The following is a 27,524-nucleotide window of genomic DNA, read 5'->3' as shown; positions in this document are numbered from 1 at the left end:
CCCTTCAAATTGATCTAGATAAAATAGGTGCTTAGAGCGTCACATAGCAAATGGAATTCAATGTGAATAAATACCATGTTATGGAATATGGATTTGGAAAAAACAGTCCACACACAGCTTACAAATTATGTGAAAAGGAATTACAAACTCTAATAAAGAACAAGAGCTAGAGGTGGTTTTGGATTGTTAGCTGTCACAAGAGGAACACACACAGAAAATTGTGAGAGGAACATATGCGTTGCTTTCCAACTTCAGACTTATTATTAATTTACATGGATGGCAAAACACTAAAGAAACTGTTCATGACTTTTTGTGAGAACAGAATTGTAATATGCAGCAGTTGTATGGTGCCAAAATCTCAAGAAGCACGTAAATAAACTTGAAAAGGTGCAACGGCATGCTACAAGATGGCTTCTGAAACTGAAAAACAGGAGTTATGAGGAGAGACTAGAAGCGTTAAACATGCCAAAACTAGAAGATAGAAGAAAAAGAGGAGATAAGATCACTGCTTACAAAATACTAACAGGAATCGACCAAATTGACAAAGAGGAATTTCTGAAATCAACTAATTCATGAACAAATAGACACAGATGCAAGCTAAGGAAATAAAGGTTGAAAAAATATTAGAAATTTTTCTTTTGTAAACAAAGTGGTAGACTTGGAAGGTAGACTAAATGAGAAGGTGGCAGAAGCCAAAACAGTTGGTAGTTTCAAAGCATTATATGACAGAGTACTGGGAAAAATGGGACACCACGAGAGTAGCTCTCCTCCTGTAACCACACTTAGGTAGAAGATGTAGTAGTAACTAAGGTAATTACTTAGGTAATAACACACACACACACACACTCAGATGTTCTACGGTATATTTAGTCAAACAGATCTTTAACCCTGTCCATGGAGGACAAATGAAATTGTATACATGCTGGATAGCATTGTATAAATGAATGGGTCGTGTCATAGTGTACCCAACTGCCACCAGATGGGATCCCGTGTCATCAGGGATTCCTATTAGCCAGCCATCATATTCATCTACCTAGTGCAGCCAGGATGGTCCCTCTCTCCTGGGGCTTACATTTTGCTTCATGCTTTCAGACATTTATATTTTTTCTACTGTATAAGTAAATATCCATGGATCTCCACATTTGTTAATACCACATAAAACTATATTCATGAAGATCTGCTTGTATTCATGTCTTTGCCAACTTTCCTTTAAAATTGTTAATGTACTGAACATCTTCAAGTATAAAGTTTAAATTACAAATCTTGTTTAGGTCCCTTCAGTGAAGCTACATTAATCTGGAAACAGCTGCGTGTTGAGGGTTTTCTAGTTTACCGCTGGAGTGATCGCATTATGGAAGGTCTAGAGAAGCTTAAGCTATGGATACTGGAGGTGAGTGAATCAAATTTTATTTTTTTTAAACTTCATTTTTATCCCTTACCTTCAACTCCTACCTCATTCTTATGTTACCCCCAGATATGAGATGCTTTCAACTGACAGGTGCTTCACATGATCACTTGAAAGTTAATTCACTATGAACTTGATTCTTCTAATACAGCTTTTGTGAGCAAGTTCCCCTTGGTAGCTCCCTTTATCATTATGCAATGGACCCATCAAGATAGACACTACACTTCCAGCCCCTAGAAAACAAGTACCCTTTCTGTATGGTCTTGTCCCAACTATAAATGAGGTAGAGCTCAGTGAAGAGTATACATCATTGCACCTTGAGGTAAGTGCTCCCTCTTGCACACACCAACCCTTCAAATATTGGACAAGCCCCTATAGAAAATGCTGGACCAACCAGATGGTAATGGCTATGTAGGCCTGCAGGCGGTTTCAAGCAACACTCTTTTTTTTATTTAACACACGCCTGGTCCTAGGTCAGGCTTGTGAAGTAGAATTCTCGGAATTGACTGCAGGTACAACCCTACAGGTTGTACCTGCTACTACCTACTACTACCTGTTGGGATGTTCTGGTCACTAGGTACAACATAAATGTATGTATGTATGTATGTATGTATGTATGTATGTATGTACCTAGTAGCCAAAATGCAGTACTCGGCCTACTATGCAAGGCCAGATTTGCGTAATGAGCCAAATTTTCCTGAATTTATATATTTTTCTAATTTTTTTTCTTATGAGTGATAAAGCTTTTCATTTCATTATGTATGACTTTATTTTTTTTAAATTTGAGTTAAAACTAATGTAGATATATGAATGAACCTAACCAACCCTACCTAACCTAACCTAATATATCTTAACCCTATCTCAACTAACATAACTAAGTCAATAATTTATGTTCTTAATATAATATAATAATAATAATACAAATAACCCAATTGGAAACATTTTGTTGCAAATAAAGAAAATCACTAGGCCTATTAGGCAAGTCGGTCCTTGCATAGTAGGCCGAGAAGTGTGTTTTGACTACTAGGTACGACACATATATATATATACTATATATATATATATATATATATGTCGTACCTAGTAGCCAGAACTCACTTCTCAGCCTACTATTCAAGGCCCGATTTGCCTAATTAGCCAAGTTTTCCTGAATTAATATATTTACTATAATTTTTTTCTTATGAAATGATAAAGCAACCCTTTTCTCTATGTATGAGGTCAATTTTTTTTAATTGGAGTTAAAATAAACGTAGATATATGACCGAACCTAACCAACCCTACCTAACCTAACCTAACCTATATTTATAGGTAAGGTTAGGTTAGGTAGCCAAAAAAAGCTAGGTTAGGTTAGGTTAGGTAGGTTAGGTAGACGAAAAAACATTAATTCATGAAAACTTGGCTTATTAGGCAAATCGGGCCTTGAATAGTAGGCTGAGAAGTGCGTTCTGGCTATTAGGTACGACATATATATATATATATATATATATATATATATATATATATATATATATATATATATATATATATATATATATATATATATATATATATATATATATATATATTGTGACGGTAACGCGTTGGTGTTCGGCTGTTCAAAGCTAGGGGTATGGCCTCGTCACATAGTATAAAAAAAAATAGAAAATCTGGAACTTCGTCTGTGGTAAGGTAAGGAGAAGACACCCAAAACACAAGTAAATTTTAACAATGGAATTTTAATTACGTTAAATAAATCAAAACATGAATAAAATGGACTTACAAATTCGTATAATAAAATCAATCAAAATAATAAGAATAATTAAATGACACAATGAAAAGTTACGTTAAGACAAGTGAGCAAAATAACAAGAAGTGCAATAGACAAGTAAATGAGAGGTGCGGGAATATCGGCTTTAAGCTATCACCTCTCTTAGTACACGTACGCCAAAGCTTACGTCTAGCAGGGAGAAGTGTTAACTGTGTGAAAGTACTGAATATTCTGAGGACTGAGGAGGTGTCCCTGGCTGCATACGTTTTGCTCTCTGGCAAACCTTGCTGGTGTTGTTGTCGTTGTTGGACATTTCTTCCATAGTAGTTTTATATAGATGTAACGACGTATTTGTGGAGGGAAGAGCAGGCTCAATCTCTTGAAGGAGATTATTGTCACAATATATATATATATATATATATATATATATATATATATATATATATATATATATATATATATATATATATATATATATATATATATGTCGTACCTAGTAGCCAGAACGCACTTCTCAGCCTACTATGCAAGGCCCGATTTGCCTAATAAGCCAAGTTTTCATGAATTGTTTTTCGACTACCTAACCTAACTTAACTTTTTCGGCTACCTAACCTAACCTAACCTATAAAGATAGGTTAGGTTAGGTTAGGTAGGGTTGGTTAGGTTCGGTCATATATCTACGTTAATTTTAACTCCAATAAAAAAAAATGACCTCATACATAATGAAATGGGTAGCTTTATCATTTCATAAGAAAAAAATTAGAGAAAATATATTAATTAAGGAAAATTTGGCTTATTAAGCAAATTGGGCCTTGCATAGCAGGCCGAGTACGACGTTCTGGCTACTAGGTACAACATATATATTATATATATATATATATATATATATATATATATAATATAATATAATATAATATAATAATTTTTGCTTTTCTAGACATTGATTCATGAATAATGGTCCCCAAAGCTTCAACCTTTGACATTCCCCACTGTTTTCTGCTCTTCCACAAGCTGAGGATGTTTAACACTTTCGCCCACCAATGACGACGTCTGGAGTCAAAAGTTTACTAGTTCAATACCCACTGATGACTACGGATGGAGTAAAAAATTAAAACATTTTGTTTTGTGAAAACCGTGGTTTTGGACATTATATGCATATACACCTGTAGGGATTTTCATTGCAAACACATTGATACCAAAATGAAAGACCTAGAATGAGAATTGAGGTAATAAAGTTGAAAAGAGTAAACACATTTTATTGCTCTTTACTAGTGCTCACTGGGGTAGCGCCCCGTCACTTTCTCTGTTTGTTGTGGGTGGTACGTCGGGCTTTTGGACTTTATATTTGCATATACACCTGTAGGGAATTTTATTGCGAACACAAAGATACAAAAATGAAAGACCTAAGACGAGAATTGAGGTGACCAAAGTGTAAATAGTGTGCACATTTCATTGCTCTTTAGCGCTCCCGGGTAACACTCTCTCACTTTGTCTGCTTTGTGCGGGTGGTATGTCGGGCTTTCGGACTTCACATGCATTTAATCGTGTAGAGAATTCTATTGCGAATACATTGATATCAAATTGGGAAACCTAGGATGAGAATTAAGGTGACAAAGTTGAAAAGAGTATACACTTCTCAGTATTACCGCGCGCTCTAATGGAAGGTCCGGCGCTCCTACCTGCTCTCATCACCTGCTTTCATCACATCGGCAGGTGAAGCGCGCCATGGTTTTTGACAATATATGCATATACTCCTGTTGGGAATTTTATTATGAACACAATGATACCAAAATGAAAGACCTAGGACGAAAATTGAGGTGACCAAAGAGAAAGGAGAGAACACATTTTATCGCTCTAGTGTGCTCCCGGGTAACTTTCTCTCACTTTCTCTGTTTGCTGCGGGTGGTAAGCCAGGCTTTTTGAGTTTATTTGCTTTGAGTTCTGTAGAGCATTCTATTGCGAACACTTTGATACAAAATTGAAAAACCTAGGACGAGAATTAAGGTTACAAAGTTGAAGAGTCTACACTTTTCAGTATTACCGCACGCTCCCGCGGAATGTCCAAGACCACTAGGGTAGGAGAAATGCTTGCTCGCCCAAAATGCAAAAGTGTTAAAAACCTATAGTGAACAATAGCTGGAAAGCCAGATAAGAACTTTCTCTTAGGTGAATTTCTTTACCTTCCCTCCCAATTTGAGCCTCCTCCTTAGTACCTCTTCAGATCCACCCTTATCTTTGAGATGGAAAAAGATCCTTCCCTGTTATGCAGGTTTTTACAATACGTGTATAATTCCGTCAGTCGTCTGCTCACGCTAGACATGATATGCTTTTATTCCTGCTAAGAACCAGCAAATATGCATTTGATCAGGACTCTTCTTAGTCTGAGTTTAGGTTCTCTGCTGCTTTCTGGTAGCAGTATTTGGTCCTTGCCTCCTCCTGGCTGGCAAACAACCTTTTGTTTTCCTTTGAAAAAAATAACACTTTTTCTGGTGGGAGCTCCTTCGGCTTCCCGGAGCTTATCCAGACTGACATGGAATTATTAGACTTTGGCATCAGTCAGTGTGAATGGAGTTCTTAGGCCTACCACGAGCCAGAACCTGGCCCCCTCAGAGAGGCACGAGGACCAATGGCCTATAGAATTGCACATGAGATTTAGAGAATTCTTTGTCAGCCATCGACTGGGTCAGGCACCCAGAAAGTTAAGCATCCCAAAACAAACTCCTACTCTGGTTGTAACTACTACTAAAACTCAAACGAGTGGACAGAACTCCCCAAAGAAAACAAGCAAACAAGCATGACGTCACCATGTTCTACACTGCTATCTTTGCAGCTCCCTCCTCCCCAGGAGGGGGAAGGGGGAGCCCCAGACCTCACATGCTGGCTACCCACACACCAGTTCAGAGGCTGGATGTCAAAAACACATGAAAAAATGCCAACCAGAGGGAGGGAGGGATGGATGCCGGGGAGCCTCCGGGTCTCACCCAGAAAATAGTGTTTCATTACATTCAACGCTGTTCTTTTTATTTTTTTTTTCATTCATTCATTCATTCTGCTGTGCTGGAGTGGAAAGAGGTGTCTAGTTATCATAGTTACTTTTCTGGTGAAAATTCTAGACTTTCTCAAGAGGGTTTTGAGTATGGCTGCCCTGATTTGGCTCATTGCGTATTAGCTACTATTTGTACAGGTTCCTTCCACCATTTTCCCTGCCTCATTTATAGCTGGAACCAGGCATGGAGCAAGGGTAATTTTCATCTTGGTGCAGGAGTTGTTCAGAATCTAGTGCTGGCTAATAAGTCTAGTGCTACGTAGGTAGACCTCGGGAAAGGGCTTTTCATTTCATTTCACCCCACTTTTTCTTTGTCTTTTTTACAGGGTAAGATAAAGTACAGGGAGACACTTTATGACGGATTTGACAAGATGCCAGGTGCCTTCATTGGCCTCTTTGATGGTGAGAATATAGGAAAGGCTGTAGTAAAGGCATGAAGACCTACTGGACTGCAGTGTTGGTCTGTGAGTAAAGTGGGCATATTTTTATCCCATATTATCTCATCCCAGGTAGCAACCCATAGCAGCTGTGTGTGTGTGTGTGTGTGTTTGAAAAAAATAAAAAAATAAAATAAGTTGATTGACAGTTGAGAAGCAGGCCCAAAGAGCCAGAGCTCAACCCCTTCAAGCACAACTAGGTGAGAACAAGGCCAACTTTCCAAGCCTTCCCTACACCCCACCCAAATATACACTATATACTAAATATACCCTACCCACTGTATGCTCACCCTACCCACTATGCCCACTCTTCCCACTATGCCCACCCTTCCACAACATCTTGCCATACCCACTAACACTCATTCTCTCAAGAAAGAATTCCTGTAGACTTTCACGAGACACTGGCATCATTTAGTATGATTAATGTAATTATAATTTGTATTTTTTAATGCTAAATATATTCTGTATAAGCTCGATTATCCGAACTATATGGGAAGGACCCCCATCCAGATAAGCAGAATTCTTACGGGGGAAGTCCAAAAATGACCATATTCCAAATTTTTTGTACCCCAACCAACATAATTTGAACTTAAACACACACTATAAATCAAAAATATAATTTAAATGAGAAACTAAAGCTTACCTTGTTGTAGTTGGTCTTCTTGTTTGATTATGTAGATTTTGAAATGTGTAATTATTGAAAATTTACGTTTCCCGATCTCCGGTTATCCGGATTTCTGTCCAGATATGGAGAAGTTTTGCCCGAAAATTATCCAGCTGTGTTTTGAACGGATAACCCAAATATCCAGTTTAGCGGAATCTGGATAAGCGAGCTCATACAATAGTACTTGGTTACAACAATTTTGAAATTATTAGAATATTGCCTTGCTAAATTTAATACGAAGCCCTTTGTATACGTAGTGGTCTAGTGGGTTCATTCTCGATTTGCAATCAGGGATCCCGGGCTCGAATCCCGAGTGGAACAAAAATGATTTCCTTTCACCTGATGCCTCTGTTCACCTAGCAGTAAATAGGTACCCTATAGTTAGTCAGCATGTTGAGGGATTGCATCATGGGGAGGGTCAGTAAGTTGACCTTGGGGTGACCTCAATACAAGCCTAAAGTATATATTGTATACAGGGTATACACAGCCTTCCCATCCCCGTCAGAATAAGTTGTATATAGATGTATGTCGGACCGATGACAGCAACATTACACTTTGGAAATGGTTACAGAATTTAAGTTAATGAAAACATTATAGACTTCAATTATATAGGTATATAACATTACATGTTGTTTAGTGTTAACATTGTCTGTTAGAGTAAGGTCTGGTTTATACAAATGATAATTTAATAGTGATGTTAGGGGTTTTCTGTTGCGGGAAAAGGAAGCATGTTAGGCTTGTTGATGTCCCCCGAGGTCAATGACTGATCTTTTCCCAGAATGCAACACAACAGTTGAACAACTCCCTGGTACCTATTTACTGCTCGGTGAACAGAGGCATCAGGTATAAGAAAATGTACTCAAATGTTTCACTGCATTGGAATCTAACTTGGGTCCAATCGATTGCGATTCACTTCCAGTAACCACAGTACTAGCGAATCGGACATAATTTGATTGAAGAAAATATTATAGTAAACATTTTAAAATAATATTCAATTTTGCAACATAACTTCATATGAAGACAAATATAATAGTCATAAGTTTAAATATACAGACACTGTATTACAGACACAATATAATACTGGTAATATTGACAACTAAATATTGTTTTTTGCTAATTTACAAAAGGAAATCAGATACCGGTAATTTTCAGAAGTAAGAATAAGATAAGTGTGTGTGTTTATCATAGGTTCAATAGAGGCAGTTTTAACTTTGGTATTTATGACAGATGTAAGTACTGTATTTTAACATGTGGGATTTATATAAAATATACATGTTACAGAATTTGATTATAACTGATGGTATCATTCATCACCTACATGAATTGATGATATACTAAGCATTAATATATGTAATGTAAGAGTTTAAGAAGCAGCAAGGGTGTAAATATATTTATATACTGTATAGTTATTGTATATTGCCGAGTAACGATAACAATAAGTAAGCAGTGAAGTACTGTACACAGTTACAAGAGGAAACTGTATGGGAGGTTGTGATAAGGTGATTTTATGTATTTTAAATCAATTTAATGTTGCATAGTTTTTGTGAGGCTGTTCTGTATATTAAAACCCTTTATTATTGTGGAACTTGTATTAAATAAATCCATATATTGAATGCTTTGGATAAAATTAGGCTTCAAGTTTTTCATAAAAATGTATGCTATTTATTTTGGAATCTATACCATAATAAAAAGAATATGCACGCTATATTTTAATCCCATGATAGAGGTATTGTTGTGTGTTGATCTGAGCCACTGTTGTTGTAATTTGCCAATTGTAGTATTTATGAAAATAATGCTGATATTACAGCTCTTCAGGTGTAATGGAGTTAACCAAGACCCTTTTCAACTATTGTATGTGCTATCGTTATGTAATTGGTTGGTGTTCAATTTTTTTTTTTTTTTTCAGGGATATTCATGTACAGGCTCTAAGCCTCTGGCTTGTTCAATGAGGTCATGTACTCACCTAGTTATGCTTGCGGGGGGTTGAGCTTTGGATCTTTGGCCGCCCCTCTCGACCGTCAATCCACTGGCGTACAGATTCCTGAGCTTCTCGAGCTCCATCATATCTACATTTGAAACTGTATGGAGTCAGCCTCCGCCACATCACTTCCCAGTGCATTCCATTTACTAACTACTCTGACACTAAAGAAGTTCTTTCTAATGTCTCTGTGACTCATTTGGGTACTCTGCTTCCACCTGTGTCTCCTTGTGCGTGTACCACCCAAAATGTTTAAATAATCCATCCCTGTCTATCCTGTCATTTCCATTGAGAGAGGAAGTGCAGTGTAATGTATTTTCAGTGTACTAGTGCAGTGTGGTGTATTTGGAAATGTTCTACAAAACTTATTTGTATAACTGATAGTAACAGTACAGTACGAGTTTGTGATGTTTTCTCCGAGGCATCCACCCCTACTGTGAGGGCACACATAATGTGTGTGTATTATCTTTGTGTGAGTGCAGACAAACCCTGTGTTACTCACATTTTCACTAGCTTTTCTTCCAATATATAATAGTGAGTTGAAGACATCTCGTGTGGCAATAGTAGTATGGGGTACACGAGACAAGAGTAAAAGGAACTTCCTTACCATGGACGATACTGTCGAGTTATTAGAAGAATGTGATAAAGGCTGGGGAGGAAAATGGAGTATGGCATTGGCACTAGTGTTGTTTCTGACAATCAAAGGAATTTGGGTAGAGTTTGGATAGCTGTCTGAAAGATGTATAGTAACATGTGACTTGAGTTTGTGGGATTTTTCTGACAAGGTTAGCACCAACAGATGAAAAGAAGCTATTAAATTTGGTTGCCGTTTCTAGATCTGTTGCAGGTGTGTAACCATCCTTGGAGATTTTTATCTGGTTATGTGAATGTTGTTTAAGTCTTAGAATGTTAAAGATGGCTCTCCATGTGCTTTTCATGTTGCTGTTTGCTTCTTTGACTCTATTCTCATAATAGGAAAGTTTTGCTTTTCTTATTATACTGGTGAGCACTGATGAGTGCCTCTTAACTACTTCCTTTGCAACTAGGACAATCTGAAGTTTTTTTTTCATATTAATGTTTCTTGTTGATTGCTTTGAGTATGCCATTTGTGAGCCAGGGATTGTTTAACTTTTTGCCTGTTATATACTTGGTGAGGAGAGGACAATGAGTGTTGTAAAGGCTTAGAATTTTGGAAAGGAAGAAGGTTAATGAATTTATATCCTGTGTATTAAGTTCATATTCCCAGTTTATATTGTGAGGTGCATTTGTGAGATTGCCTATTGCTGCTTCACTGTGCAACCTAAAGGTAAGTTTCTTGTTAGCTGGTGGTGTTATGTCCATGTTTGCTATGAGGAAGGTAGGATAGTGGTCAGTTATTCTGTCAGTGATTACACCAGATGCAAGGGGAGCTGTTATGTTAGTCCATAAATGATCTAAAGTAGTAGCGGATGTTTGAGTGATTCGGGTGGGCCTGGTGATTGTGGGGATTAGCATACAGGAGTTCATGCTGTTTAGGAAATAGTTGACTTGAGGGCTACTGTATTTTGTTGACACAGGTCAATATTAAAGTCACCTCCCAGAATATGATTTTTGTTGAGGTTGTTGTTTATGATAAGATTCCTTAGGTTATCTGAGAATGCAGCTATGTTTGTATTGGGAAATCTATAGATAGCTCCAATAGTCAAGGAGGGTTTATAGGATTTAATCAAGAATTGATTGAGCAAAGGTATATTCATAGTAGTTGTCTCTATTGCTAATGACACTTGCAGATGAAGGTACAGTATCTTGATAATATATAGCTATGTCGCCACCTTTTTTGTTAGGTCTACAGTTGTGAATGTCTTTATAACCAGCTAAATTGTAAAGTTGAGTATGATCTTTACTTAGCCACGTTTCTGTTAAAATAAGGAACGATAATTTAGTACCAAGTGCTGTGAATAGTGCATTTATATCATCAAAATGTATACCATGTAAGTAATTATCAAAGAAGGCACCATCAAATGTGCTGGATAATCAGAGGGTGCTAAATATTACTGAAGATGCCAATATGAGAACAGAAATAAATGATCTGACATGTTGGTTGAAAACAGTGTGTTATTTTGGAGTTTGTTTTTTGCCATATCAATTCATAGGATGGGTATAGGGTCCACTACCGTCCACAGGATTGGCATATGGTCCACTACCGCCCAAAGGCTGAGTATAGGGTCCACTACTGCCCACGGGATTGGACTATCATCCACAGGATGGGTATTGGGTCCACTACTGCCCACAGGATGAGTATGGGGTCCACTACTGCCCACAGGATTAGTATGGGCTCCACTACAGCATACGGGATTGATCTATCATCCACAGGATGGGTATTGGGTCCTATACCGCCCACAGGACGAGTATATGATCCACTACCGCCCACAGGATGAGTATATGATCCACTACTGCTCACAGCATGAATATAGGCTTCACAACTAGTCACACGATGTGTATGAGGTCCACTAACACCCGTAGAATGTATATGGGGTCCTCTACCAGTTGTAGGTTGGGTATGGGGTCCACTACCACCAACAGAATGAGGATGCGGTCCACTATTACCAACAGGATGGATATTGGGACCACCACCACCTACATGATTGGTATACAGTCCACTACCGCCCATAGGATGAATATATAAATAAATAAATAAATGTTTATTTAGGTAAGGTACATACATAAAGAGATTTTACAAAGTTTGTTGGATTAATAGAGCTAGTACATACAATGCCTAAAGCCACTATTACGCAAAGCGTTTCGGGCAGGAAAAACATTAATGACTAAAGCTTAATACTAATGGGTAAAAAGAATAAAATGTGTTGAGAACAAATAAGAATAGAGGTAAAAGAGGGGGGAACATGGCTGAAAAAGCAGCACAAATACAATTACAAATTATTACAGAAAATTACATTCAAACAGCATTGTTTTGGAAAAAAAAAAAAAAAACATACATGGGTTGACAACAGAGGGGTAAGGTAGGTTACAGGGAATTTATTAGGTAGTGCTTCGTTTTTAACTTAAACTGGTTGAGAGAGGTACTGTCTTTAACATGGTTGGGAAGATCATTCCACATTCTGTGTCCCTTGATTTGAAGAGCATTTCTAGTTTGGTTAAGTCGTACTCTAGGAATATCAAAACTGTATTTATTTCTGGTGTGGTGCTCATGGGTTCTGTTACAACCTTCAATGAATCTTTTGAGGTCAGGATTGGCATTACAGTTCAGCGTTTTATATACTGTATGTATAATACACATGAGAGAATGTGCAGTGACTTAATATCTAACATATTCAGAGATTTGAGTAGGGGTACCGAGTTATGTCTGGGGCTAGAGTTTGATATTGTCCTAATAGCAGCTTTGTGTTGAGTAATTAGAGGACGTAAATGATTTTGGGTAGTAGAACCCCAAGCACAAATACCATAGTTGAGATATGGATAGATGAGGGAGTAATAGAGTCACCAGGGCAGGGCGGGATACATAATATCTGATCTTAGAAAGAATGCCAACAGTTTTTTAAACTTTTTTTGATATATTTAGAATGTGTCCCTGAAAATTCAGCTTGTGGTCGATGAGAACGCCAAGGAATTTGCCATCTAATTTGTTACAAATTTGGGTATTGTTTATTTTGAGATTTATTTGATTAGAGGATTTATTGCCAAACAGAATATAGAACGTTTTGTCAATGTTAAGGGTGAGTTTGTTGGCAGTTAGCCAAAGATGGACTTTCTTTAGCTCAGTATTTACAGTGGCATTTAGAGCAAGGGGATCAGGACTGGAGTAAATGAAGGTTGTGTCGTCAGCAAATAGAATTGGTTTGAGGTGTTGGGAGGCATTTGGAAGGTCATTAATGTAGATGAGAAAGAGGAGAGGGCCAAGTATGCTGCCCTGAGGAACACCAGTGTTGATGGGTAGGGTGGGAGAAATTGTATTATTCACAGAAACATACTGGAGCCTGTCAGTAAGGTAAGATTTGAGGTAATGCAGGGAGTGTCCTCTGACTCCATAATGATGTAATTTAAGAAGAAGGTTTTGGTGGTTGACAGTGTCAAAAGCCTTACGCAGGTCCACAATAACCCAACAGGGAACTCCTTTTTATCAAGAGCTGCGTGAATCAAGTTAATCATACTAATAAGTGTATCGTTAGTGCTTTTTTGGGTCTGAAGCCATATTGACAAGAGCTAAGTATATTGTGTTTGGCTAGAAAAGAGTAAAGCTGCTTGTAGATTAGTTTTTCAAATATTTTTGACAAGTTAGGCAGGATTGATATAGGTCTGTAGTTGTTAACATCTGTGAGATCACCACGTTTGTGGACAGGGGTTACTCTTGTTTTTTTTAGAATGTCTGGAAAGGTTTGGAGTTCAAGTGACTTGTTGAAGAGCAATGCAATAGCAGGGGCTAAAGATCTGGAGGCTTTTTTGTAAATTAAAGTTGGTATCTCCTCGAGGGCACTAGACTTGGTTTTAAGGGAAAGGATTATCTCATTGACATCAGTGGAATTAGTAGGCTTTAGGTACAGAGACTGTGGATAGTTACCTGTAAGATAGTCCTTAACATCAGTACTGGAAGATGGAATATCATTTGCAAGGGATGACCCAATGGAAGAGAAGAACCTATTGAACTCAATAGCAGAATCAGAGGCTGAAAGCTGACTAACGTTATTGGACAGGAGTGTTGGTTTGTTATTTAAAATCTTCTTTGATCCCAATATTTGTGAAATTGTGCTCCAAGATTTTTTAATGTTGCTCTTTATTTGGGTAAATTTATCTTCATAGTATTTAGTTTTGGCTCGTCTAATTATTTTAGATAGCAATAACGAGTAATTCTTTGAGAATTCTTTGGAGACGGTTCCTAACCTATACTACTTCTCAAGGTCATGTTTTTTGTTAATGGATTTAAGTATTCCCTTTGTAAGCCAAGGATTATTAAGCCTTTTGTTTGTGACTTGTTTTGTAAGGATAGGACAGTGGGTGTTATAAAGGCTAAGAGTTGTTTGAAGAAAAGATTGCACTGCTAGGTTGATGTCCCCTATGTTACCTAACTCGGACTCCCAGTTGACATTATTAGCAGCAGTTATAAAATTGTTTATATCAGTTTCATTGTGCAGCCTAAACAACAATACAATTTTATTTAGGTAAGGTACATACATACAATAAATTTATACAAGGATTGGTTGACTTATAGGTAGAGCTAGTACATACAATGCCTAAAGCCACTATTACGCAAAGCGTTTCGGGCATTAACTAACATTAACATTATTTTATTATTTAACATTAACATAAAGCTTAACTCCCTTGACTCAAGAGGTGGTTTGATAATGTTAGTTAAGAGAAATGTGGGGTAATGGTCTGTAGTGCTATCGGTGATTATACCTGAAGTAAGCGGAGAGGTTATGTTGGTCCAGATGTGATCTAGAGTCGTAGCAGTACTATCAGTGATTCTAGTTGGTCTAGTGATTAAGGGTATGAGGAAGCAGGAATTCATACAGTTGAGGAAGCTAACAGCAGTAGGGTGTTCAGGCTCGCAGAGGTCAATATTAAAGTCCCCTGCGATAATTAGATGGTTTTTGTTCAGTCTGTTATCTAGTATTAGATTTCTAAAGTTTGAATTGAATTCGGACACATCAGTGTTAGGAATTCTATAGACTGCACCCACAGACAGGACAGACTCGGCACCCTTGACTCTGAAACTGGCGAAGATATACTCCCCACAGCAGTCTCTAGTTCTAATTATTTTTAAGCATGTTAGTTCTTGGTGGTAGTAAAGAGCAGTACCACCACCTCTCTGAATTTGACGACAGTTGTGAATTGCCGAGTAGTTAGGCATGTTAAAGAGTTGAGTAGTATCCTCTTTCAACCATGTTTCAGTGAGTATAATAAAAGAGAATTTGTTGTCAATAGTTTCAATCAAGGCACTAACATCATCGAAGTGTTTACCTAGGGATCTAACATTCAAGTTGATTACAGAGATATTGTGATTATCTGTTAATACATTGTTTACATCATGTGCTGTAAAATATCTGCAATTTTGATCATTGAAGTGATGATTGTCACAGATAGTGGATAAGAGGTTTAGTTCTGGGTCTATACTTGTCTGCATAAAAAGGCTGTTTGCAGGAAAACAAGGCAAGAATGGCAAATTACAAAATAGAAAACAAAGAAAAAAGTAGAATAAAAATTCTAAAGTAATATAAACTTAATGGTAATTTTAAGTAAAAAAAACTTAATGGGAACTAGGAATGTAAAAAATGAACTTGAATAATTAATAACAATAGATGACCAAAAAAGTCAAAAAACAATTATGAAATCTATAAAATGAAAAGCTTGCTTACTATACTTTTATAAGTACACTATAGTTGAATACTAAAGTTACACTAAAACAAACTGAGGTAGTTTAAATAGAGATACACTCAGGAACACTGGATAATGAAGTTTATACTAGAGGACACAGGCAAAGCCAGTGTACTATGGAACATGGGAGTAAAAAGAAAAAAGACAATAATAAAGATGACAATATTATTATTTTTTTTTTAACTAAAGTCAAAACCTTTTGAAAGGAAAGGCAGAGCCTAAGTACACAAAGGTTAGTACACAATTAGTATTAAGTTTTAGTCTTAGTGTTTTTCCTGCCCGAAACGCTTTGCGTAATAGTGGCTTTAGGCATTGTATGTACTAGCTCTATCTATGAGTCCATCAACTTTTGTATATTACCTTGTATATATGTACATTTCCTGAATAAAAAATTGTATTTGTATATATCTATCCTGTTTGCAGTAGTTTACCCTATAGACATTTCAAAATAACATCGTTTTCTGTAGACGTTCCCACAATTCATTCTCTTTCGATTTTCAAAGCATACACTATTGTATATAATATTGATTGGCGAACACACCATTATTATATGTAATAATTTATAGTGCTTATTATAATTTACTTAGAACTTCCAAGATTTCTCAAAACAAAACTAAAAGCCTTCAATTTGATGTAGCTGATCCATGATATTCGAATAACCTTGGAAAATAGTACGTAAAGTTCACATCAGAAGTTTGGCTGGAAAAATAACATTATCCTTTAAAATTGGAGCAAACGGCGCCTTTGCGCTCTACAGTGATGCACTTGTAATTATATATTATATATATGTAACACCTATTTGGATGATTAAAACATATATCAGGTCTAAATTTATTAGATATACATCAGCATACTGTAGTTACCCCATGAGCCCTGGCTGAGCTGTCAAATTATTCCTAATTTCTTAGTCATAAACTTCAGTTTAATTTGATACTCATCAAAACATGTGTACTATAATATTCTTCCTGTTTACATTACATTAATAATGGAACATGAAGTTACTTTGACTTAAAAGGTAAGATTGGGGGAAGGAACAAGAGTGTGGGCAAATTCCTAGTGATGGTGAAAGCTTAATTTGTCGTTGGCTATCATCTACAAATTCATTATTTATTACATTTACATGAATCAAATTTTACATAATATTTTTTTCCGGTGGGACCCAGAGTGTGACATCCCACTGATGATTACCTTCTTGTTCCTAACATTGGTGGGCGGATGTTGAGGCTCACAACAGAGGCTGCACACAGTTGTATGTGATGAAAACAATACTTAAGGGACAGTACTTTTTTTTTAAACTACATTTTACCACAAATGAGGACTAGATATCTAAGTATTTGATTGTTGGCAGTTGTAAATGTGGAGTAAGAGTATTGAATATAAGCAGTAAGAGCCTTGCAAGGGGATAGGTATGCTAGGAGTAATAAGTGGGGGAGTAGCATACTGAGTGGAGGGTAAAAACCTCCAAGTGGTGGACGTGGGAGCTGAGCGGAGGTACCACTACTAAGCAGGGGAAGGGGTGAAAAAAGTGCGCCAAATTGGGTAGAATAGTTGGGGGCATTGGTGACAAATACTGTAATAGCAAAGTTGAAATTTAATACTACTGTTAGCTTTTGGAGAGTTGATTCCTTGCTACATTTTGGTTAGATATAAATATGAGCATATAATGCGCCTTAGTGTTTGGAAAAAAATAAATTGGATGGGCACAGTGACTTGGACATACTTTTGCAGATGTGAATGTAGGAATTGCACACTTGTAACTCACGATCAGATCCACTCAAGATCTGTTAACTACAAATGGCAACCTTCAATTTTAGTTCATAAACTGCAATAAAAAGTTTTTAAGCAATATGTTATAATATATATATATATTATATATATAACCTAACCTACCTAACCTAACCTAACCTAACGTTTTCGGCTACCTAACCTAACCTAACCTATAAAGATAGGTTAGGTTAGGTTAGGTAGGGTTGGTTAGGTTCGGTCATATATCTACGTTAATTTTAACTCCAATAAAAAAAAATTGACCTCATACATAATGAAATGGGTAGCTTTATCATTTCATAAGAAAAAAATTAGAAAAAATATATTAATTCAGGAAAACTTGGCTTATTAGGCAAATCGGACCTTGAATAGTAGGCCAAAAAGTGAGTTCTGGCTACTAGGTACGACATATATATATATATATATATATATATATATATATATATATATATATATATATATATATATATATGTCGTACCTAGTAGCCAGAACTCACTTCTCAGCCTACTATTCAAGGCCCGATTTGCCTAATAAGCCAAGTTTTCCTGAATTAATATATTTACTATAATTTTTTTCTTATGAAATGATAAAGCAACCCTTTTCTCTATGTATGATGTCAATTTTTTTTATTGGAGTTAAAATTAACGTAGATATATGACCGAACCTAACCAACCCTACCTAACCTAACCTAACCTATCTTTATAGGTAAGGTTAGGTTAGGTAGCCAAAAAAAGCTAGGTTAGGTTAGGTTAGGTAGGTTAGGTAGACGAAAAAACATTAATTCATGAAAACTTGGCTTATTAGGCAAATCGGGCCTTGAATAGTAGGCTGAGAAGTGCGTTCTGGCTATTAGGTACGACATATATATATATATATATATATATATATATATATATATATATATATATATATATATATATATATATATATATATATATTTATTCTGTGTACAGTTCCATTGTGCTAACTTCCGTGGAGAATTTTGTCTGTGTTAAGCATCCATAGGTGTAAGTTACAGGAAGCTCGAGTCTGACACCACATTTTTTACATCATTATTTGCTAACTATCAGATGCAATACAAAACATTTTGACTAGATAATGCTTATTAAGGTCAGAAGTGCTAGCTTATGATGAGCCAGAGTAAAATGAGCACAAACTTGTGTTAACCTTATTCAAAGTTCCTCTCATATCCATAACTAGGCTTTTCAAATTTGTATTTAAAGTTAGAGTTTCCTTTCTACTAAAGGTTTAATGTCACAATATGCTGTAAACTTTACAATATTTATACTAGAAAATTATGAAAAATTTACTACACTATATTAGTGCTATGAATTTTGTAAACTAATATTAACCTGTTGCCATACCTGCTAAAAAAATAATGTGAAACGATATCCTATAACATGTTTTTGTTGACACCTGCCCTGGCATGACAGCAAATACCCCAGGCAGCACAAATAATAATAACTGCAAATGATAATCATTCTCGAGTTTTAGTCGAGTAAGACCATTCATGGTTCAAATCGAGTAGTGCACGATAAATACAGGAACTAGTTGTAGTTCTTAGTTAATACTGACGACTACAGTATTACACACACACACACACACAATCCTATTGTCTTACACACAAAATCTACACATTTAGTATTCAGTAAGTAAGTAAGTGGTTACCAAGCCACTAGGGAGGAACACTTAAATCGGCACACAATCATCAGACAGCTAAAGCATCCCAGTTATGTCAACTTGGGTCTGTGTTTACCACCAACAACATACATTGTTACACATTTGCAGTGTAACTATACAGCTGCCTAAAGCAGAAAGTAAAGTACAATTATATACAAGAAAACCTAACCATACTTGAAAATTATACATAATTAATTATGGTAATGCTGGGGTGATTATTTTTTATACTTTTTAAAAGTAATTTATATGAATGTAGTATTGTGACGTGAGGTTGAGGTAGGTGGTTCAGGGTTTGAACTGCTGTAGGGCAGCCATAGGCAAGATGGACTGCAGAATGTCTTGAGAATTGCCAGATATTGAATTGTTTTAAGATGAAGTAATTTAAGTATTCATCTGACGTTGATAAAAGTATGTTCATTGTCCTTGCATTGAAAATCCCGAGATAGTTTGAGAATGTTCATATTTGAGGTTATTTCGTTAGTAAAGTTTATCAAAAATGGTAACAAGTTTTCAAAAATTAAATTTTGTTAAAGGGTGTAGGTATAAATAGTTTCAAATATAAATAAAATATTTTGCATCTGTAGTAATTTTGAGCATCTGTAGTAACATTAAATCAGATACCGTACAATACATACGTAGTCCTGATCTCAAGCATTTTCATTAAATGATGACATTTCAAACCAAATTAATTTCAAGCATTGAATACCTTTTTCCACATGAGACAGGCTGTTGCTGCAAAGTTACGTAACCTTTGTGTTTAAGGAACATTGTGTGATTTCCACTACCAATAATCATCATTCAGGTCCTAAGTTAGCCAAGTCTCCTTAAAAAATATTGGAGCTAATTTCCTATACTGCCTTTCTGTATTTTTATGTTTATATACAGTGAATAAATACTTTAACTAAATAACTCCTCACATTAAACATAGATTGAGGCAAATTGCATGATGAATCATCATAAATGGTGCTAGAAATCCAAACATGATTACGTACAGCAATAAAATATTCAGGGTAAAAAATGCAGTAGTACTCAGTATAGCACAAGATCCCTGTTTCCATTATGTTTACTGGAATTCTGGTACAGTGTACTACTGTTAGGGAGAATACCTGTTAGGCTTATCAAGGTCTCCCTATCCAATGACGTTTTCAGTGTTGGTCCGACACATCTGTGCTCAGCTTGGACCACATGTCTATCATCCACTGGACCACCCCATTGGTTGCATAGGTAAGATCGAATAGTAAATCCATGTCTAACCTCTCTACACTGACGAAGATGCAGTTTATAATACATACCTGTTAACAATAACAAAGCTCCTAAAGACATTGTCAGATTAGTACAACAACTCTAGCTGGACGAATTGGTATACAAAATGTAAACATTAAAGATATTAAAGTCTAGGGAGAATGTTACAGGTGGGCTTATAGGAGCATATCAAACTATCTACTTAAAGCTAACACACTAATTGTTATTTTTATGTCCTTGTATAGCTAAATGGAATGTTGAAAAACCAAATGGGGCAGAAGAGAAGCAATTTATATAAATTCTCTCGAAACCAATTCTTGAGACAGATGTTGCTATTAAATATTGGAAGTAATGGCACATTTAAACCATTCATTACATTAAGCCCAACAAAATCTTAAGCACTGTACTATACATGAAGCTCTTGTGCTCCTTTCATATACAGTACTGATAAATTATAAAAATTATTTTATAATTAATATCATCATCATTAGGAGCTTTATGTATAGTACAATGTTTAAGATTTTAATCCCGTGTTAGAATGTCGGGTGCTGCATAAACAACATTTGTGATTCTACACTGTCGACAAAAAGTAAGTTAAGATAACTTACATTGGATATGACATCTACGAATGAATGCTAATATTGTCGCAGAATTCTAACGTTCAATCATAACTTACACGGCTCTTAGTATCTGCTGCAAGCTTCATCACTTTCTATGACAGCTTACTGATATTTATACTTTTTATGACTCTTCCCTGAAACTTTGCTCTCAGTCTCAAGGTTCCCTAGTGTGCAGCGACAGGACCAGGAGCGGGATGATAAGGAATTTTGTGTAAGTCAAGGATGTGCAGGATGAAGCAGTACGGGCCCCCATCATGGGTAGGATAGAGTTGTCTTGGTCATGAGAGCTGTAATGTCTGCAGCTGATGAGGGTGGGCCCCCAGCTGGTGGGTCTTGGGGAGTCACCCATCTGTCGTGGAGTGGTGGGTGTTTGCCCCAGTGTTAGCCACATGCCACCCATCTCGTCCACACCGGTGCGAATAATCTCCTTCTCGACGATAGGCACCCGCACACCAACAGCTTTGCACCCTCCGGTGGATGTGACATCCTGTGATTTCTTTGGCAGCCACCTTCCTGGTCGCCCACACTCCTTTCCTTTGTATGAGTTGAGAGCATTGGCCATGTCTGTGTCTTCTGGTGTCATCACAAGATGACTAACAATAAAGTCGTGGGCATAAGGAGCAGGTGTGGCAAGGGCATATGTGCCAGTAGCATGGAGAGTGAAGGAAGGCCTGGAACACTCGGGATCGTGGTAGTAGCGTAGTGTCATCGACCATTCCTGGCCCACTGGGCTGTGGAGAGGATAGAGCAGATCAACGGGTCATTGATAAGACAAATTATGGTTGTTAAGATATAGGTGTTCCTTTAGGTAAGTAAACCATGCTTAAATTACAATGTTACAACAATTCATATAACTCAAAGTAACATAAATGATCACATAATACAGTGAAGAGAAGTAAAGCAAACCGGGTAACAACTATGTAATGAATTCGATATGATAGCAAATTGTGCCGAGTGTATGACCTTAAGGGGGCGTCTGGTTGGCATCTGGGTTCAAAAATGCAAAAATGAAAACTCATTCGATTTCAATCAAACTTTTTTGACAAGTTTTATATGAAAAGTGTTTCATCTGGTCCAAGTTTCAGCATTGTAGCATAAATAGGAAGGGAGAAAAAAAATGTTGAAGTAGTTGTGAAAATTATGCAAAAATGGTCAAAATCGATTATCAATCAAAAGTGTCAACTGAAATCATAACTACGACTCTTTGCTATCACAATAGCATATATTAAACAAATAATATAATTAGTTTAATTGGAAAAAATTTTAAGGAAAAAAAAAAAAAAAGGATTTTTTTTCTTTCTTTTTTTTAAATATTTTTGTTTTCATTTTTTTTGGGCGATTTGCATCAAACTTACACACCTGACTGTACGTAAGCCTATCTGTGAGGACGCCAATTTTGGAGAAAATTGGTTGATGTCAACCTCAGCCACAGATTTTAGAACCTTAGACTTTATTCATTTCTGTTTTTTTTTTCAATTGACACAAACGTTTACAAAACTGATTCCTTTTTTATTCAATTTACATGAAACTTACACAGTATATGTGGAGGGCATGTCTACATTGTGGGGCTTTCATTTTTCTCTAAGTTCATTTATTGATTTTATAATAGCAATAAACATGCCATATTTGCAAAATTTTTTGGGGGAACTTTGAACATTTGTATTAGGAAAACTAAAGATGTTTTGGAAATTCTAAATCCCCAAATCCTTTATTATATGCTAATGTGTCAGAAAAGTGTCACAGAATAATTTTATCTGAAACGTGTGTTCTGAAGTGTGGACTTGAAAATGTGTAAAAAACGTTCAAAAAAAAAAAAACTCCCTTTCTATTTACGCTGCAGTACTGAAACTTGGGACAATTTAAGCACTTTTCATATACAACTAGAAAAATAATATTGGTTGACATTGAACAACTTTCATTATAATAACCAGACGGCCCCTTAAGAGCAGGCAGTGGAATTTAACTAATCCTGTCCCTACTTACGACAAAACGGGTCTGTTTTATCGTAAGCAAAATTGTCATTTGACAATTTCCATGACCTCTGATCCTAGGTCATCTTTGGAGACTTCCCCATCAAATGACTCTACATCAACTATCTTACTTAAAAATTGTACTCATATTGGTATCCTGAATGATACGGTATCTATGAACTCAAACATGCCAAACATACTGTATTGTACTGCTTAAGAAAGGTATATAGCCACACTTGTTTAGTATTTTCTCATGATAATTACTTTTTCTCCATATCATGCAATTACTGCAGTACTGTATTAAATTACAGTACATGCCCCCTAGTGCCAACGTGATACAACTATAGATCCTTGTTTTGCAAATTTACTATTACTGTAATTAAAGTATTTGCATTATAGTAATGAATTTATACAAGTACTATGTATTAAACATCAATTTTGTTTGGTTTAAGATTTTCCCTGAATGTTGTGCAGAACCTATTAGTGGCTTGGCAAGAATGTACTTCGATTTAAAACAATCCAATCTTCATACAAAGTAATTGTCACTAATCAAAATTTTAAAAATATAAATTTATTGATCGTCAGCTCAAGGGTGACGGCCACAAATCAAACAAAAACATTATAGAGTATAAAATTCCTGTGCCAAAAGTATTATACTAGCCTTTGTCATCTAAGAAAACCTGCAAAGTTCTCTGGCAACACGGGAGACATCTCCCGTCACGCAGGGTGCAGTCGCACCTCCACGGATCTCCAGTATCATCTATTGATACTGGTGATGGTTCAAAAGGGCCACCACTTACGGGCTATTCATGCTCGTGCCACCTCTTGGGTGGCTTAATCTTTATCAATCAATCTTTCTGGCAAGGCCCCTCCCTTAGTAGCTCTCCTTACTTATACACCAAGTAACTAATCCTTAGATTCCCAAACTAAACATCTGAGATCATCCATCGCCTACCAGAAACTAGAACCAAAATCTGATTTGCTCTAAGAAGGAAAAGGGAGGCTGGGGATCAACCCATATCCAGGGTAAACCCCATCAGAATGTAACCCAGGATATCCACGGTGTCAGCTGGCCTACCTGCTTACTCCTTCACCTGGTGTGACACGATCCTCACCACTTTATCTCTGTTGGGCTCTCTCCAATTTTTCAGGCAAAGTGGAGTTGGCACGCCATGGCACTTCTGTTCAACCGAGAGCCATTCCTAGCTTCTATTTCACTCTAACCATGGCCAGGGTCCCCTTTTCTGAGGTTAAGCCTGCATTTCATTTCACCCCACCAGAGATATTTTCTCTAAGGGGCTGGAGGCTTCCTGTATGAGTGACTCCTCAAATTATCTTAGTCTCCTGGCAGTGCATGAATTTTGTTTTATAATTTGCAGACCCTGTTGATGCAAGGAGGTTGATGCAAGGAGATGAGTCTTTCGTTTGATATAATGATCCCTTTGTTTTGAACTGTAACACTTCACACTTTATACTTTTGTAGGCATGTTAAATAACCAGCCTCTATTACTTAGCTCAGCTCCAGTTGTGTGTTGGAGCAGTGCATGTTAACTGAAGGTGCACTTGGGTCAATTCTAACATGACAGATTTCACTCTCCCTTGTCAAGTGGTTTTGATTGGAATTGTGTCTGCCTTGCAGCTGATTTGCCTCCTTACTTATACTATAGTGAGTGGTCGGTGTCCCTCGTTTTTGTTGGGTTTACCAAGTTCGTGTGTGTGTTCCATTTACCGAGTCTAGCTAAAGCAGTTTGAGGCTCACACGCCCAGCCAGTTGCGAGGCTGGCAAATGCAGCATCAGGGGGTTGACCCACTAAGGGGTTGTGAAAGAAATCAGAGCGACCCTCCACATTGATTCCCTTCTCTTTTTGAGTTGAACCTCAGGAATCTACTTTCCAGGATTCGTGTGCTTCTCTGGTTGGAACCCCAGTCTCTCTTCTTTGTTGCGGCTCTGAGGAAAAAGGTCTTGGGGGTTTTAGGTTGCTGGAGGAGAAACCAAAGGTGCTCTGACCCTCGGTGATGTTTCCTTTGCTCATCCCGAGGGTAAATTTTTGGTTTTCCTTTCTTGAGTTGAATATACTATCTATACTCAGGTTCCAGTGTTTATGTTTCTTCACTGTGGCTTGACAGGATTTGCTTTGGTGCCTGTTGTGGACACTGAAATTTACTTTGTCATTAGATTAATTCACCCTAGGCAGTGAGTAAATGGGGACCTAGTTGTAAACCGACTGGTGGCTCGGTATACAACTGACCTACCAGTCTCAGGTGGGATGAACAGTGGGACACGAAAGCTGTAAACTTGCTAACAAAAGTCATATTCTGCTGTACTCACCTTCAAAAAAGAAAGTGACCCTCAAATAGGCCTTAAACTCTGAAAATAATTTGAGGAAAACCTTTTGATAGTACATAATGCCAAAGATTATTTACGAAGTGATATGAGAAGATATGAGAAGTGTCAAGTGGGTGTTAGTTTACCTGAAGAGGAGGTTACGGGTGAGAAACATGCCGTAGGGTCTGGTCTCACACGAGGGAGAGGCCCAGGCCCCGGCCAGCATCAGTGGGAGGGTGGGCCCAGCGTGCAGATGGGCGGGACTCCACTGGTTGCTCCGGCCCACCTCCCTGCACACGCTGCACTCACTCGCCTGCAACAACAACAACAACAATACAGTCAACACACGTGCTATCACTGACCGCCATCTGCCTCACACCCAACACTCCAGCTCAAGGGCTACACATATAATCAATTGTATACATGTTCCCATCATTATTACTCTCTATATAAATATTAAATGGGAAGGCCATATACATACAATACCTTCACAAGTTTAGGAAATTAAATTAGCATTATTTTAATCGGTAACTAAACTAGTAAAAAAAAAGATCTGAACAATAAAAGAAAAAACTAGACACAATTTAGCAATAAACAAAAAAAAAAGTGTAACAAGGCAGTTATACATTATCCAGGTATTGGAGTAAATTCTTGATCATCATCATGTTTCAGCCCCACACATATACCCCGGAGGCCAGGCTCCAGGTGTGTCGGCCACACCCGGAGGCCAGACTCCAGGTGTGTCGGCCATACCCAGAGGCCAGGCTCCACGTGTGTCGGCCACACCCGGAGGCCAGACTCCAGGTGTGTCGGCCATACCCAGAGGCCAGGCTCCACGTGTGTCGGCCACACCCGGAGGCCAGGCTCCAGGTGTGTCGGCCACATCCGGAGGCCAAGCTCCAGGTGTGTCGACCACACCCGGAGATCAGGCTCCAGGTGTGTCGACCACACCCGGAGATCAGGCTCCAGGTGTGTCGGCCACACCCGGAGGCCAGACTCCAGGTGTGTCGGCCATACCCAGAGGCCAGGCTCCACGTGTGTCGGCCACACCCGGAGGCCAGGCTCCAGGTGTGTCGGCCACACCCGGAGGCCAGGCTCCAGGTGTGTCGGCCACACCCGGAGGCCAGGCTCCAGGTGTGTCGGCCACACCCGGAGGCCAGGCTCCAGGTGTGTCGGCCACACCCGGAGGCCAGGCTCCAGGTGTGTCGGCCACACCCGGAGGCCAGGCTCCAGGTGTGTCGGCCACACCTACACTTCCTGCCTGGCCTCATATCCACACCTATTCTTGCCTTTTTTATGGCGTGGCAAATCAAGAATACGTGTTGATGAGACGCCACCTTTGCCCTCCGTCTCGGAGGCGCGCCCGTGCCCAGTGTGGCAGCTGTCATGGCCATCAAGACACCTCGAGCCCCCCCCCCCCCAGCCATGGAGCAGGGCTACGTCTCCTGTTATCATACATGCTCTACATAAACACTTAATGAGAAAAGGTTCATGTCTCAATCGGCAAATGTGTGAGGATTGAATTTCAAAGTGGTGTGTGCAGCGAGCAAAGCTCGGTCATCACATCAGTTCCCCTCTCACAAAAAAATGATTATTAAGAAGCAATGAAGCTTCTAAATAATTCTATGGAAACACAATATTTCAGACTTGACTTTATGAAAATCACCGGGAGGACGGAGACTTAGAGCTTCAGATATTTAAGTGTGGCACTCGAGCTACCTCTGCTGACCCATGACACTCCCATACCCCCTTCCCTTCCCCCAGTGTCATCTTGGAAAGTTGGGCGAGGCTTGCCCTAGGTGCTGGGGTCTTTCATTCAAACACTAAATGAACAGTTCGAAAGTGTGTTGTACAAAATGAACCAGAACCAGACACAATACGAATTTAAGAGAACAATATAGAGTACATATTAGTGTCTAGAGATGAAGTTTGAAAAAATGCTCAGGTTGTTAGGTAGAAATAAAGCAGTTGCACCAGATGGAATTTCATCTTGGGTGCTGAGAGAAGGTGCACCTCAGCTCACTATTCCATTCCAGTTGACTTTTCACACAACTCTACGTACAGGAATCTTAGCAGATCTACGAAAAACAAACACGGTTTCACTCTACAAGGAATGGTAGCAGAGAAGACCCTCTAAATTACAGAACTCAATCTTGACAACCATGGTAGTCAAAAGCACTAGAGAAATATTTAAAATGAAATGGGTAGAATATCTGGAGAGAAATGACATGATAACACGCACAGTATGACTTCGGAACAGGACGATACTGTGTAA

General features: G+C 37.9%; 2 protein-coding genes across 5 annotated transcripts in view; one reads left to right on the top strand and one right to left on the bottom strand.

Annotated features, from left to right (window-relative positions):
- LOC123745870 (prostaglandin reductase 1) overlaps positions 1-11,374 on the top strand; it is a 40,989-nt gene extending 29,615 nt beyond the window's left edge. For 3 of the 4 annotated variants that reach the window (XM_045726967.2, XM_045726984.2, XM_045726976.2), the window contains exons 8-9: positions 1,272-1,390; positions 6,525-8,999. In XM_045726967.2, coding sequence (XP_045582923.2) covers positions 1,272-1,390; positions 6,525-6,635 — 230 coding nt within the window. In that variant the 3' untranslated portion in view covers positions 6,636-8,999. Of the gene's footprint in view, positions 1-1,271; positions 1,391-6,524; positions 9,000-9,205 lie in introns of those variants that run through there. The other variant, XM_069321796.1, reaches the window with a different exon arrangement.
- Positions 11,375-18,350: 6,976 nt separating this feature from the next.
- LOC123745887 (protein APCDD1) overlaps positions 18,351-27,524 on the bottom strand; it is a 163,067-nt gene continuing 153,893 nt past the window's right edge. Inside the window, exons 6-7 of the mRNA XM_045726998.2 lie at positions 25,396-25,562; positions 18,351-21,684 (exon numbers count right to left, since the gene is read on the bottom strand). Of these exons, the coding sequence (XP_045582954.2) occupies positions 21,108-21,684; positions 25,396-25,562 (744 nt within the window). The 3' untranslated portion in view covers positions 18,351-21,107. The remainder of the gene's footprint in view (positions 21,685-25,395; positions 25,563-27,524) is intronic.

Source organism: Procambarus clarkii, chromosome 10 (genome assembly GCF_040958095.1).
Source record: "Procambarus clarkii isolate CNS0578487 chromosome 10, FALCON_Pclarkii_2.0, whole genome shotgun sequence".
Taxonomy (NCBI): Eukaryota; Metazoa; Arthropoda; class Malacostraca; order Decapoda; family Cambaridae; genus Procambarus; species Procambarus clarkii.
Note: the sequence above shows the minus strand (reverse complement) of the source record. Positions and strands in the feature narration are given on the sequence as shown.